The sequence below is a fragment of the Aulonocara sp. 'chitande type north' Nkhata Bay genome, linkage group LG7, assembly GCF_057382095.1.
Source record: "Aulonocara sp. 'chitande type north' Nkhata Bay isolate Kocher_YH1m ecotype deep benthic linkage group LG7, A_spYH_male_GT1.1, whole genome shotgun sequence".
Lineage (NCBI taxonomy): Eukaryota > Metazoa > Chordata > Actinopteri > Cichliformes > Cichlidae > Aulonocara > Aulonocara sp. 'chitande type north' Nkhata Bay.
The window spans coordinates 54891194-54902453 of record NC_141350.1 but is presented as its reverse complement, the minus strand read 5'-3'; the positions used below and the strand labels follow the sequence as shown (position 1 = coordinate 54902453).

At 40.8% G+C, this 11260-nt stretch overlaps 1 protein-coding gene across 2 annotated transcripts in view; it reads right to left on the bottom strand.

Annotated features, from left to right (window-relative positions):
* The window catches only part of homer1 (homer scaffold protein 1), a 29129-nt gene that overhangs the window by 3309 nt on the left and 14560 nt on the right, over nt 1-11260 (bottom strand). The window contains exons 3-9 of one of the 2 annotated variants that reach the window (XM_086301409.1): nt 9632-9763; nt 9450-9542; nt 2087-2140; nt 1650-1792; nt 781-940; nt 577-687; nt 377-457 (exon numbers count right to left, since the gene is read on the bottom strand). In XM_086301409.1, the coding sequence (XP_086157535.1) occupies nt 377-457; nt 577-687; nt 781-940; nt 1650-1792; nt 2087-2140; nt 9450-9542; nt 9632-9763 (774 nt within the window). The remainder of the gene's footprint in view (nt 1-376; nt 458-576; nt 688-780; nt 941-1649; nt 1793-2086; nt 2141-9449; nt 9543-9631; nt 9764-11260) is intronic. The other variant, XM_086301410.1, reaches the window with a different exon arrangement.

The window sequence follows — 11260 nt, the reverse complement described above, 5'->3', positions numbered from 1 at the left end:
TCCATGTTTTACATATACGGTGAATTTTTGAAATATTTATACTAAATACAGTCTGAAACAAGCTCCTCCTTCGTTAAAAGTTCACTTCGCCCCTCACCTGGTTTCCAAAGACAGAATCACATTTGTAACTGTTTTATTAACATCTGTTACTGTGTGGTCAAGCAGTTTTCACAAAAATTAATATAATGCACAAATTGATTGATTTTATTATATTTGTTGATGTTATTATGAGGAAAAGACAAGTCTGCAACCCATCTGGCACCACTTCCTGGACTTGGGATGGTCATAGATGGAGTCCTTTTTTTGCTCTTTCTTACTCACTATTTACAGACTGCATTAATCTTTATGCAACACATGATCATTGAGCAATACTCACCTGTAGCCTCTGTGTGAGGGAATCTCTTTGGGACCTAAACTCATTGGCACTCTCCACCTCTGCTTTAAGTCTCTCCAACTCCTGCAAGCATGATCAGAAAGAGTGTACAGCTCAGAACAGATGGTAAACGCACCAATCAAAGTCCAGGCATGCAAAATCCACGACTTCAACCCAGTAGGACGAACAAGCACTCCTTGTACCTCCTCTTTAGCCTTCAAAGCCAACTCCAACTCTTCTATTGTTCGGTTGAGTTCAGTCTTTTGAGATTTAATCCCCGTCGTTTGGCCGCTCACGCACTCCAGCTCCGTCACCTGCAATCCAAAAAGGAAAAGAAAAAGCATTCAGACGTGGTAAAATGGGATCACGCAGTGAGTACTTTCCTGTGTGCAGGGACAGAGTGATACCCGTTTGTGTAGCCTCTCAGCTTCTTCCTGATAGGCTGCCAGCTGCTGCTTCCACTGTTTGACATTGGCTGTAGATTCAAGAAGAGCCGCCGTCAGTTTGGCATTGTTCCCCTTCAGCGCCGCAAGCTCTGCCTCCCAGTGCTTATTAATGCTGGATGAACTGAAAATGGACAATGGAGGAAAGGGAATAACTGGAAAAAGGTGAAAAACGCCCTTCAGAATGTTCTTAAGCCCACAGTGACTTTCAACAGCATTTGGTGTAATTATTACTATACATGAGGTGTGTACATGCGTGCTTATTTTCAGCTTCGTGTTATTCTAAACGGAAATCTATGAGAGAAAAGATGGTGGCTGTCCCGTCCCAAAGAGCCAATCAAAGGCTGGACCAGGACTGTGCGCTGATGTACAAGTGCAGTATTTCTCAGCTTGCTGTGACCATAATACAAATTAACAAGGCATCTGTGGAGTGCTCCGGTGGGATGAGCAAAGATGCTGATCATGTGGGAATTTCAGGCAAAAACAGCTAAATGTAATAAAATAATAATAATAATTCTTTGACAGCTGATTCTGTTTGGTTACCATGAAAATTCATCTTCTTTCATTTACACAGAGGCTTCAAAAATAAAGAATAAATCTTCCCACTCAAGTGTGCGTGTTGTGAAAAAAGGTGCCCTACAAAACCAACAGAATATTTCTCTCTGTGCACCCTAGAGCTGACCACCATGAATAATTCTTTGTGTTTCAGGCTTCCAGACTGTTTAATATGAATGAAGACCCAGCTGAACTAAAATAAAGTGCTGAAAAGTGATGTTACACGCTACTAAACAAGAAGTGCGACTGTTTCTGCGATCCAGTGAACTTTGGTTTACCTGTGTGAGAAGGGCAGTGCATTCTGGGAAGGCTCTGCTCTGGCTTCGGGGTGCTGAGGTGTATCTGGTGTAACTCTGTCATTGTCTGTACCGTTGATGCTCTCTGAGGTCAAAGGTGACTGCAGATCACCTGGGGCTGACTCCTGATTTGGCACATTTGTGAAAGTGAAAGAAACAAAAGAAAACAAACAAAAAAAATGTCACTTCAACACTTTGAGAAATTGATGCTGAGAGTTAAGACTGAAAGAGTGACACCACACACATCTGTAAGCTAAATAAGAAGCTACGACAAGTTAGCTTAGCTTAGGGGGCGGAAGGTGATGGAAACAGGAAGGGGGATACAAAGACGCCAGTTTGTGTCAACACTCGGGGAAGACTCGGAAAAGGTGCTGTCAGATCTGAGACAACAAAGTAATTTTTCTTCCATTTGTCTTTACCTTCTTTATAACAGGTTTGTTGACTGACAACACATTCCTTTTTACGGTGCCAGCCTGAGGACGAATCGTTTGGGAGAGCAAAAGGAGGCAAAACAGGCCACACAAGGTGTTAGCTTAGTGGCTACAGCAGCATAACGTGGACATGATGCCGAGAACAACACAAAAAAGCAAAACACGGCAAACACAGCAGCGATTTCCACAGTTAGGGCTCTCCAAGTAGAATGGTAGCATTTAAATATTAGCAAATACAATGTGTAATATCTCAAGAAAGAAACTTCTCATTCACCTCATAGAGATACCTAAGAATTGATAGCTTTGCATGATTCACAATAATACTTAATCATCTTATCTTATACAGACCCTTTGTGCAGCCCCTAAGTTCACCCTGTGTCAAAAAAAGGTGTTTGTGCACCCTTTTAGTCAACTATCTTCTGATTGGCTGCCCCTTGGAAGCAGGTTTAAACAGTAGATGCTCTGTGCCGACAGCTCACACAGGTGACCATATTAGAGATATATACTTTAAAACAGCAGTCTTTAGCAGATTCAGATCTGAGTCTAAGTCTAAGTCTTCTTCTTATAGTGTTTTGAGTTTGGATGAGGAGGTACGTGTCAAGTTTAACATTTCATTGTAAAGCACGGTGATCAGCCCTATATTGGTTGGACTAAGTTGTAGGAGAGTTTCTAATAGTGTAGGCCCTGGTAGAGGGCTTGAGTCTGAAATCTGGGAACGAATAACGTGCCTGGCTTGCAAGTATCTGAAAAAGTGTGATGGTGGTAGACTGTATTAAAATGTACCATCTTAAGAAAAAACAAGCTCACTTTGACTTCGACGACAACACGTCTCAAAGAAAGTTGTGATGGGCACAAAAAACTACTGCAAAAATTAAGGGTACTCAAAAGAAACAGCTGGAGGAACATGTTGTAACAAATTAAGTTTACTAGTAACAGTAATGTGACTGAGTACAAAGAGATCCTCTTAGAGAGGCCACTTTCACTTTCACTTCGTTCTTGAGTTATTGTATTCACAAACTGACAAAGTGAAGTAGGTTTACAGATCTCAAAAAGCAACACTTCACACCACAATCTAAAGAAACTCAGGTTTTCTGGACCCCAACTAACCACGGTGCAAGCCATTATCCACAAATGGAGAAAACTTCGAACAGTAGTGAACCTTTCCAAGGTTCCAGTCTACCAAAGTTTCCTCTGAAAGCGCACTGACAACTCATCCAGGAGAACAACCTCTAAAAATCTGCAGGCCTCACTTGCCTCAGTTTAGGTCAGTATTCATGAGTTAAGTATTCAATTCAATTCAATTCAATTTTATTTATATAGCGCCAAATCACAACAAAAGTCGCCTCAAGGCGCTTCATAGATACAGAGAAAAACCCAACAATCATATGATCCCCTATGAGCAAGCACTTTGGCGACAGTGGGAAGGAAAAACTCCCTTTTAACAGGAAGAAACCTCCAGCAGAACCAGGCTCAGGGAGGGGCGGGGCCATCTGCTGCAACCGGTTGGGGTGAGAAAAGGAAGACAGGATAAAGACATGCTGTGGAAGAGAGACAGAGGTTAATAACAGATATGATTGAATGCAGAGAGGTCTGTTAATACATAGTGAGCGAGAAAGGTGACTGGAAAGGAAAAACTCAATGCATCATGGGAATCCCCCGGCAGCCTACGTCTATTGCAGCATAACTAAGGGAGGATTCAGGGTCACCTGGTCCAGCCCTAACTATATGCTTTAGCAAAAAGGAAAGTTTTAAGCCTAATCTTGAAAGTAGAGATAGTGTCTGTCTCCTGAATCCAAACTGGAAGCTGGTTCCACAGAAGAGGGGCCTGAAAACTGAAGGCTCTCCCTCCCATTCTACTTTTAAATACTCTAGGAACAACAAGTAGGCCTGCAGTGTGAGAGCGAAGTGCTCTAATAGGGTGATATGGTACTACAAGATCATTAGAGCTCTGGGTAGCTCCCCAACTGGGTCTAGACTGGGTCTAGAGAGTATTTTAAATTCAGGGAATTTAAAATAGAAAGTAGCTCGTCCACAGAAGGACTGGTAGCTCCCCTTACGATAAGGGTTCAGATCGCGCGAACAGGTGTGGGATTAGAGCTCTGGGTAGCTCCCCAACTGGGTCTAGACTGGGTCTAGAGAGTATTTTAAATTCAGGGAATTTAAAATAGAAAGTAGCTCGTCCACAGAAGGACTGGTAGCTCCCCTTACGATAAGGGTTCAGATCGCGCGAACAGGTGTGAAATGTGTGTGTTTAGTTAGTTAGTTTGTTTGCTTGTTTAAATCAATTTTAAATCATGCTTTTTATTTGTTTTTGTTTCTAATGTCTCTGTAAAGCACTTTGAATCACCTTGTTGTTGAATTGTGCTATACAAATAAATTTGCCTTGCCTTGCCTTAAGATAAGATGGGGCCTGATTATTTAAGACCTTGTATGTGAGGAGCAGGATTTTGAATTCAATTCTGGATTTAACAGGAAGCCAATGAAGGGAAGCCAAAACAGGAGAAATATGCTCTCTCTTTCTAGTCCCTGTCAGGACTCTTGCTGCAGCATTTTGGATTAGCTGAAGGCTTTTCAGTGAGTTTTTTGGACATCCTGATAATAATGAATTACAGTAGTCCAGCCTGGAAGTAATAAATGCATGAACTAGTTTTTCAGCGTCACTCTGAGACAGGATATTTCTAATTTTAGAGATGTTGCGCAAATGGAAGAACGCAGTCTTACATATTTGTTTAATATGTGCGTTGAAGGACATGTCCTGGTCAAAAATGACTCCAAGGTTCCTCACAGCGTTACTGGAGGCCAAGGTAATGCCATCCAGAGTAAGAATCTGGTTAGATACCATATTTCTAAGATTTTCAGGGCCGAGTACAATAACCTCAGTTTTTTCTGAATTAAGAAGCAGAAAGTTAGCGGCCATCCAGGTCTTTATGTCTTTAAGACATTCCTGCAGTTTAACTAATTGGGGTGTGTTATCTGGCTTCATGGACAGATAGAGCTGCGTGTCATCAGCATAGCAGTGAAAATGTATGCTATGTCTTCTAATGATGCTGCCTAAGGGAAGCATATATAATGTAAACAGAATTGGTCCTAGCACTGAACCCTGTGGAACTCCATAATTAACCTCAGTGTGTGAAGAGGACTCTCCATTTACATGAACAAATTGGAGTCTATTAGATAGATGTGATACAAACCACTGCAGTGCAGTACCTGTAATACCTACAAGCATGTTCTAATCGCTCTAATAGAATATTATGGTCAACAGTATCAAACGCTGCACTAAGGTCTAGCAGGACAAGCACAGAGATGAGTCCTCTGTCAGAGGCCATAAGAAGATCATTTGTAACCTTCACTAAAGCTGTTTCTGTGCTGTGATGAGCTCTGAAACCTGACTGAAACTCTTCAAATAAACCATTCCTCTGCAGATGATCTGTTAGCTGTTTGACAACTACTCTTTCAAGGATGTTTGATATGAAAGGAAGTAGAGCAGGGCGATATGGCCAAAAATATTTATCACGATATATATTTGAAAATTTGCGATAACGATATAACCGACGATATAATTGATGCGAGACAAAATACAACTCCACAACATTACTAGCGCAAAAAGACAACCTTCCATTTATTTTCACTTAAACAAGAAGCTGGTTTTTATGTACATTAAAGCTTTATAAAAATGTAACAGTGCAAATGCAAATTCCTTGCTGAAAGTTTAACCAAAAGGCATTTCCAGTAGAAATGGGCTGACACATCCTGAGCATAACCATGTATAATATCCACTGAAGTTAAAAAGAGGTGCTTTGCAACATTAAACTGCAGTGTGCAGTACGTATTTTTCGGACCATAAGGTGCACAGGATTATAAGGCACATTAAGCGAAACAAAGCAGTCAGATAAATCAAACTTTATTAAACTCATTCTTCTTGCTTCCTCCATTTCTGTACCATTGATTCATTAATGTTGAATTCTCTGGCAGCTGCTCTATTCCCATGTTGTTGCAGTATATTAATGACTAACCTCGTATTGTGGATGGATTAGCTCAGTTGTTCTCCTGACTGAAGTTTGGTCCGTTTACAGCATCCTGCCATGCGATTGCATTTGTCTCTAACCATGAAGAACCTTCACGTTAACTTTTATAAGTGGAAAAGTGTTAGTGTTCGTCCTCCAGCTTCACTGTTTATGTTATGCTAACATAGCTGTGTCGCTAGCGATCACGTAGCACATCATTATATACAAGCTAGCCCAACTTCAGTAACCCTACAAACGTCACTGCTGTTTAGTTTCCTGTCTTCATTTATGTTGGAAGTGATAGCAGAGCTGTACGTTTGATTTTTTTCAGAAATCTCTCAGTCAGAACATGCAATATCATGCTTAGGTAACTAGCGAAACTAGCGAGCTAACTTCCGCTAGCTTCCTGCTAACTTCTAACTCCGTTAAATGTAATAACTTTTGTTTTCATGGATGCCTGGAAGTTAAACTTTATAGTTACACCTGGTAAAGCAGCAATGCTGATCGTTTTATTAAAGATGAAAGAATTTAGACAGTTTTTAACTCTAAGTGATGCTGCAGTGTTGTTTGACCTGAAGCATACGGAGTTTAGGACCCAGATTACTCCCAGATTTAAGAGCATCTTAGTCCGACAAATACGACAATAACGACGGCCCGCTTGCATGTTCTGCAAAAAAATGTGCTTTGTTGTGTATCTGACGGACAAACACCAAACCAGTTCCACATCACGGAAGTTGCACCATTTTTACAAACCAATTCTGGTTCATCTGTTTCACTCAACAATCGGCCATGTGCGTATGAAAACAAAGGCACTGCGCATGCGCGTTTTACTCCCATTCTATCGCGATATTTCATTTTCCTATCGTTGCCTAACATTATACCGGTATTACCGTGAACGGTATAATATGGCCCAGCCCTAAAAGGAAGGTTGGAGATTGGCCTATAATTAGCTAAGACTGCTGGGTCTAGAGATGGCTTTTTGAGTAAAGGTTTAACTACAGCTAGCTTGAATGCCTGTGGTACATAGCCGATCATTAGAGATAGGTTGATCATATTTAAGATCGAAGAATTAATTAATGGCAGGACTTCTTTGAGCAGTTTTGTAGGAATGGGGTCTAAAAGACACGTTGATGGTTTGGAGGAAGTAATTATTGAAGTTAACTCAGAAAGATCAATTGGAGAAAAAGAGTCTAACTTAACATCAATGGTACTAAGAGTAGCTGTAGATAATATTACATCTGTGGGATGATTACTGGTAATTTTTTCTCTAATGATAAAAATTTTATTTGTGAAGAAGTTCATGAAGTCATTACTAGTTAACGTTAAAGGGATGGTTGGCTCACAAGAGCTCTGACTTTTTGTCAGCCTGGCTACAGTGCTGAAGAGAAACCTGGGGTTGTTCTTATTTTCTTCAATCAGTGATGAATAGTAAGATGTTCTGGCTTTGCGGAGGGCTTTCTTATAAAGCAGCAAACTATTTCTCCAGGCTAAATGATGATCCTCTAAATTTGTGACACGCCATTTCTTCTCCAGATTACGAGTCATCTGCTTTAGGCTACGTGTTTGAGAATTATACCACAGAGTCAGGTACTTCTGATTAGAGACCTTAGTTTTCACAGGAGCTACAGTATCCAGAGTCGTACATAGTGAGGAGGTGAAATTATTAACAAGATAATCGACCTCTGTAGAGTAGCGTTCAGATAGCTGCTCTGCTCTATGTTGGTACAGGGCATTGAAGATGATAACAGTGGGTGGATTATATTCTTAAACTTAGTTACAGCGCTTTCAGAAAGACATCTACTTTGATAAAGTCTACTCTCCACTGCTGTGTAATCAATTATTGTAAATGTAAATGTTATCAGGAAATGATCAGACAGGAGAGGGTTTTCAGAAAACACTGTTAAATGTTCAGTTTCTATGCCATATGTTAACACAAGATCTAGAGTGTGATTAAAGTGGTGGGTGGGTTCTTTTACATTTTGAGAGAAACCAATTGAGTCTAATAACAGACTAAATGCCATGTTGAGGCTGTCATTCTTAGCATCTACATGGATGTTAAAATCACCCACAATAATTATTTTATCTGAGCTCAGAACTAAATTAGATATAAAGTCTGAGAAATCAGACAGAAGCTCTGTGTAAGGCCCAGGTGGACGATAGATGATAACAAGTAAGACTGGTTTCTGAGTTTCACAGCTGGGGTGAAACTCAGAAACCAGTCACATTTTTCCATTACTGTAGTTGTTGATGACAATCTTTTTGGGGTTTTTTTTTTAAAACAGTCTCTGTCTGTATAAGACAGAGACTGGCAAAAATGGCATCCACTGAGAAAACCACTGCTGACCAAAAGAACACAAGAGCTCATCTCACATTTGCAACAAACATCTTGGGAACTTTTGTAAAAATATTCTGTGGACTGATGAGACAAAAGTTGAACTTGATGGTAGGTTTGAGTCCCGTTACATCTGCTGTAAAACTCACGACATTTCATAAAAAGATCATACCAACTGTCAAACATGGTGGTGGTAGTGTGATAGTCTGGGGCTTCTTTGCTGCTTTAGGACCTGGGACGCCAAAACGTATGGAACAACAATTTCTAATGTCTACTGAGAAAATCATGAAGGAGAATTTTCATTTTCAATTTACAATCTGAAACAAACCAGCAAGTCCACCTCAAATGAAGGTTTTCTTTCAGTATCCAGCTCAAAATCCAAATTTAAATCTGATTAAAATGCTTTGGCATGACCTTGAACAGGCTAAGAAGAAAAACAAAAACCAATGGAGCTACATTAATACAATGTTTCAAAGAAGAGTGGGCTAAAATTCCTCCACAGTCACGTGAAAGACTCATTGCCAGTTATTGCTGCCAGGAGTGGCACAAGTTATTCCATTGAGGGGGGCAGGTATGTGTGGATACCTCTTTTCTCTTGGTAAATAAAATCATCATTTAAAAACTGCAGTTTGTATTTACTCGTGTTAGCTTTGTCTATATTCTCTAATATTTCAGTTCCCAGATGGTTACAAACTGTCGTTAACAGAAGAGAAGATGCTACATAGTGACAAACACGGCCCTGTTCCAACTTCTTTGAGATGTGTTTCTGCTGTCAAAAATCAACATGAGCCAGCATTTTTCTTAAAATTGCAGATTTTTTCAGTTTAAACACTCATGTTATATAATGAAGGAAATATGGGATTATAAGATTTGCAAATTCTTGCATTGTGTTTTTACACTTTGCACAGTGTCTCAACAGTTGGGTTTGTATTACAACAAGTTGCCAGCACTTCTGCATCACCTGTGGTGGTGGTACTAGGTCTGAGGCAGCGGTAGTGTTTTTAATGTCTGTTACCTGAGAGGGCGTGCTGGTGAGCTCCATCTTCTCCTGAGACTTCTCCTTGGCTAACCGTGCCGCCTCCTTGAACTCTGCAAACTTCTCTGCAAACTGAAGTAACAGAAACAACTGATACTACAGCACGGCTGGCAACTGAGCAGCGAGCTCTGGTTTCTGATAGGGCATCGGCAGTTTCTCACCTTAACCAGGTGGCTCTCTGATGAGAAGCCGAGGCCGTAGACAGTGTTGGCTCGGCTGTCCGCCCACTGGCCAAACTTTTGCGATGTCTTGGTGAACGTCATGTTGGGGGTGATGGTGCTGTTTATAATGGCCTGTTGGGGACAAGTTGCACATGACAGAACGTCATAATCAAATGTACACATGAACAGCTTATTCAAGCCAAAGAGAGTTTAGAGCTAAAGAAAAGAAATCACTGTCAGCTCAAGGTCAGCATGCTTGCTTTTCTTGAGCTTTATGCAGTTGGAAATGACTCCATCAGACTGTCAAAACCTGATCGAAGTGCACAAGCCTGGTGGTCAGGGATGGCCGCACGCAGACCAAGAGAGTGACATGAGCCCACTACAGCAGGAGGGGTCCGGGGCAGTGTGGAGTGGCCTACCATCATGGGGCAGAAGCCATGTGTACCCTCCAATGTGTTGTGACCACTACTTTGTAAGTGCACATGAACAAACAGAGGAAAACAGGATGGACACTGAATTTAAAGAGCGGTTCTGTGAGGAGGTGCATGGGTATCTCCGTCTGTACATGTGGTCTTTAAAACAATATAAAAACAATAAAATTTGCACTAGTTCTTGGATGGAATCTGCCCAAGTAGTGGAGTAAGTAAGGCTGGATCATTCTAGACTGCTCATGGTTCATGGGAATTTTTAGATTTAAAAAAAGTAACTTTTATGAGTGCAGTTTTGTATTGATTTTTCTTTTTTTTTTTGACTCCTTCACCAAACACCCAAGATAAACCTCCAAAAAAAGTCTGACCTGGTAGAAAAAACTGCTGATTTACCAAATATATATGTATGTTTCTCATTAGTTATACACTTACAGTAACACATAACAGTGGTTTCTAAAATTTGACAGGCTGTAAGAAAGTTAACAGAAGGGAAGAGCAGAAACAAACATTCATGGTTTTCAAAATAAGCATTTGAACACAGCGGGTAGGCAAATGTCAACAATTTGCAAGTGGCTGTTTTTAGCTTGTGATATCAATTTCATGAACCACTTGGGGGCAGCAGAAACTACTGACATAAAATCAACTTTTTAATTGATCTTGCAAACAGTTGCCCATTTACACAATCAGCAGCAGTGAGGGAGAAACATTATGAGTAATTATGACTGTGTTTGTTGAGCTGTTAAAAGCTCAGCAGCTAGCAGCTGGAGCAGGTTGCATGTCGGACAGTTTTTTTCCTGTTGTTGAAAACATCTGCCTGCTTTTGCTGCTGCTGAGTAAACCAAAATAGTCGTGGTTCAGGGGGTTGGGAAGCTCATCTTGTAACCGGAAGGTTGCCGGTTCGATCTTGGTCATTGTATCCTTGGGCAAGACACTTCACCTACCGCCTACTGGTGATGGCCAGAGGGGCCGATGGCGCGATATGGCAGCCTCGCTTCTGTCAGTCTGTCCCAGGGCAGCTGTGGCTACAACTGTAGCTTGCCTCCACCAGTGTGTGAACGTGAGAGTGAATGAATCGTGGAATTGTAAAGCACTTTGAGGGTCTCGAAAAGCGCTATATAAATGCAATTATTATTATTAAATGTGCAACCAAGAAGCCAAAAAATGGATGAACTCACTATAAAGTTTTGAAAACTCTTATTAT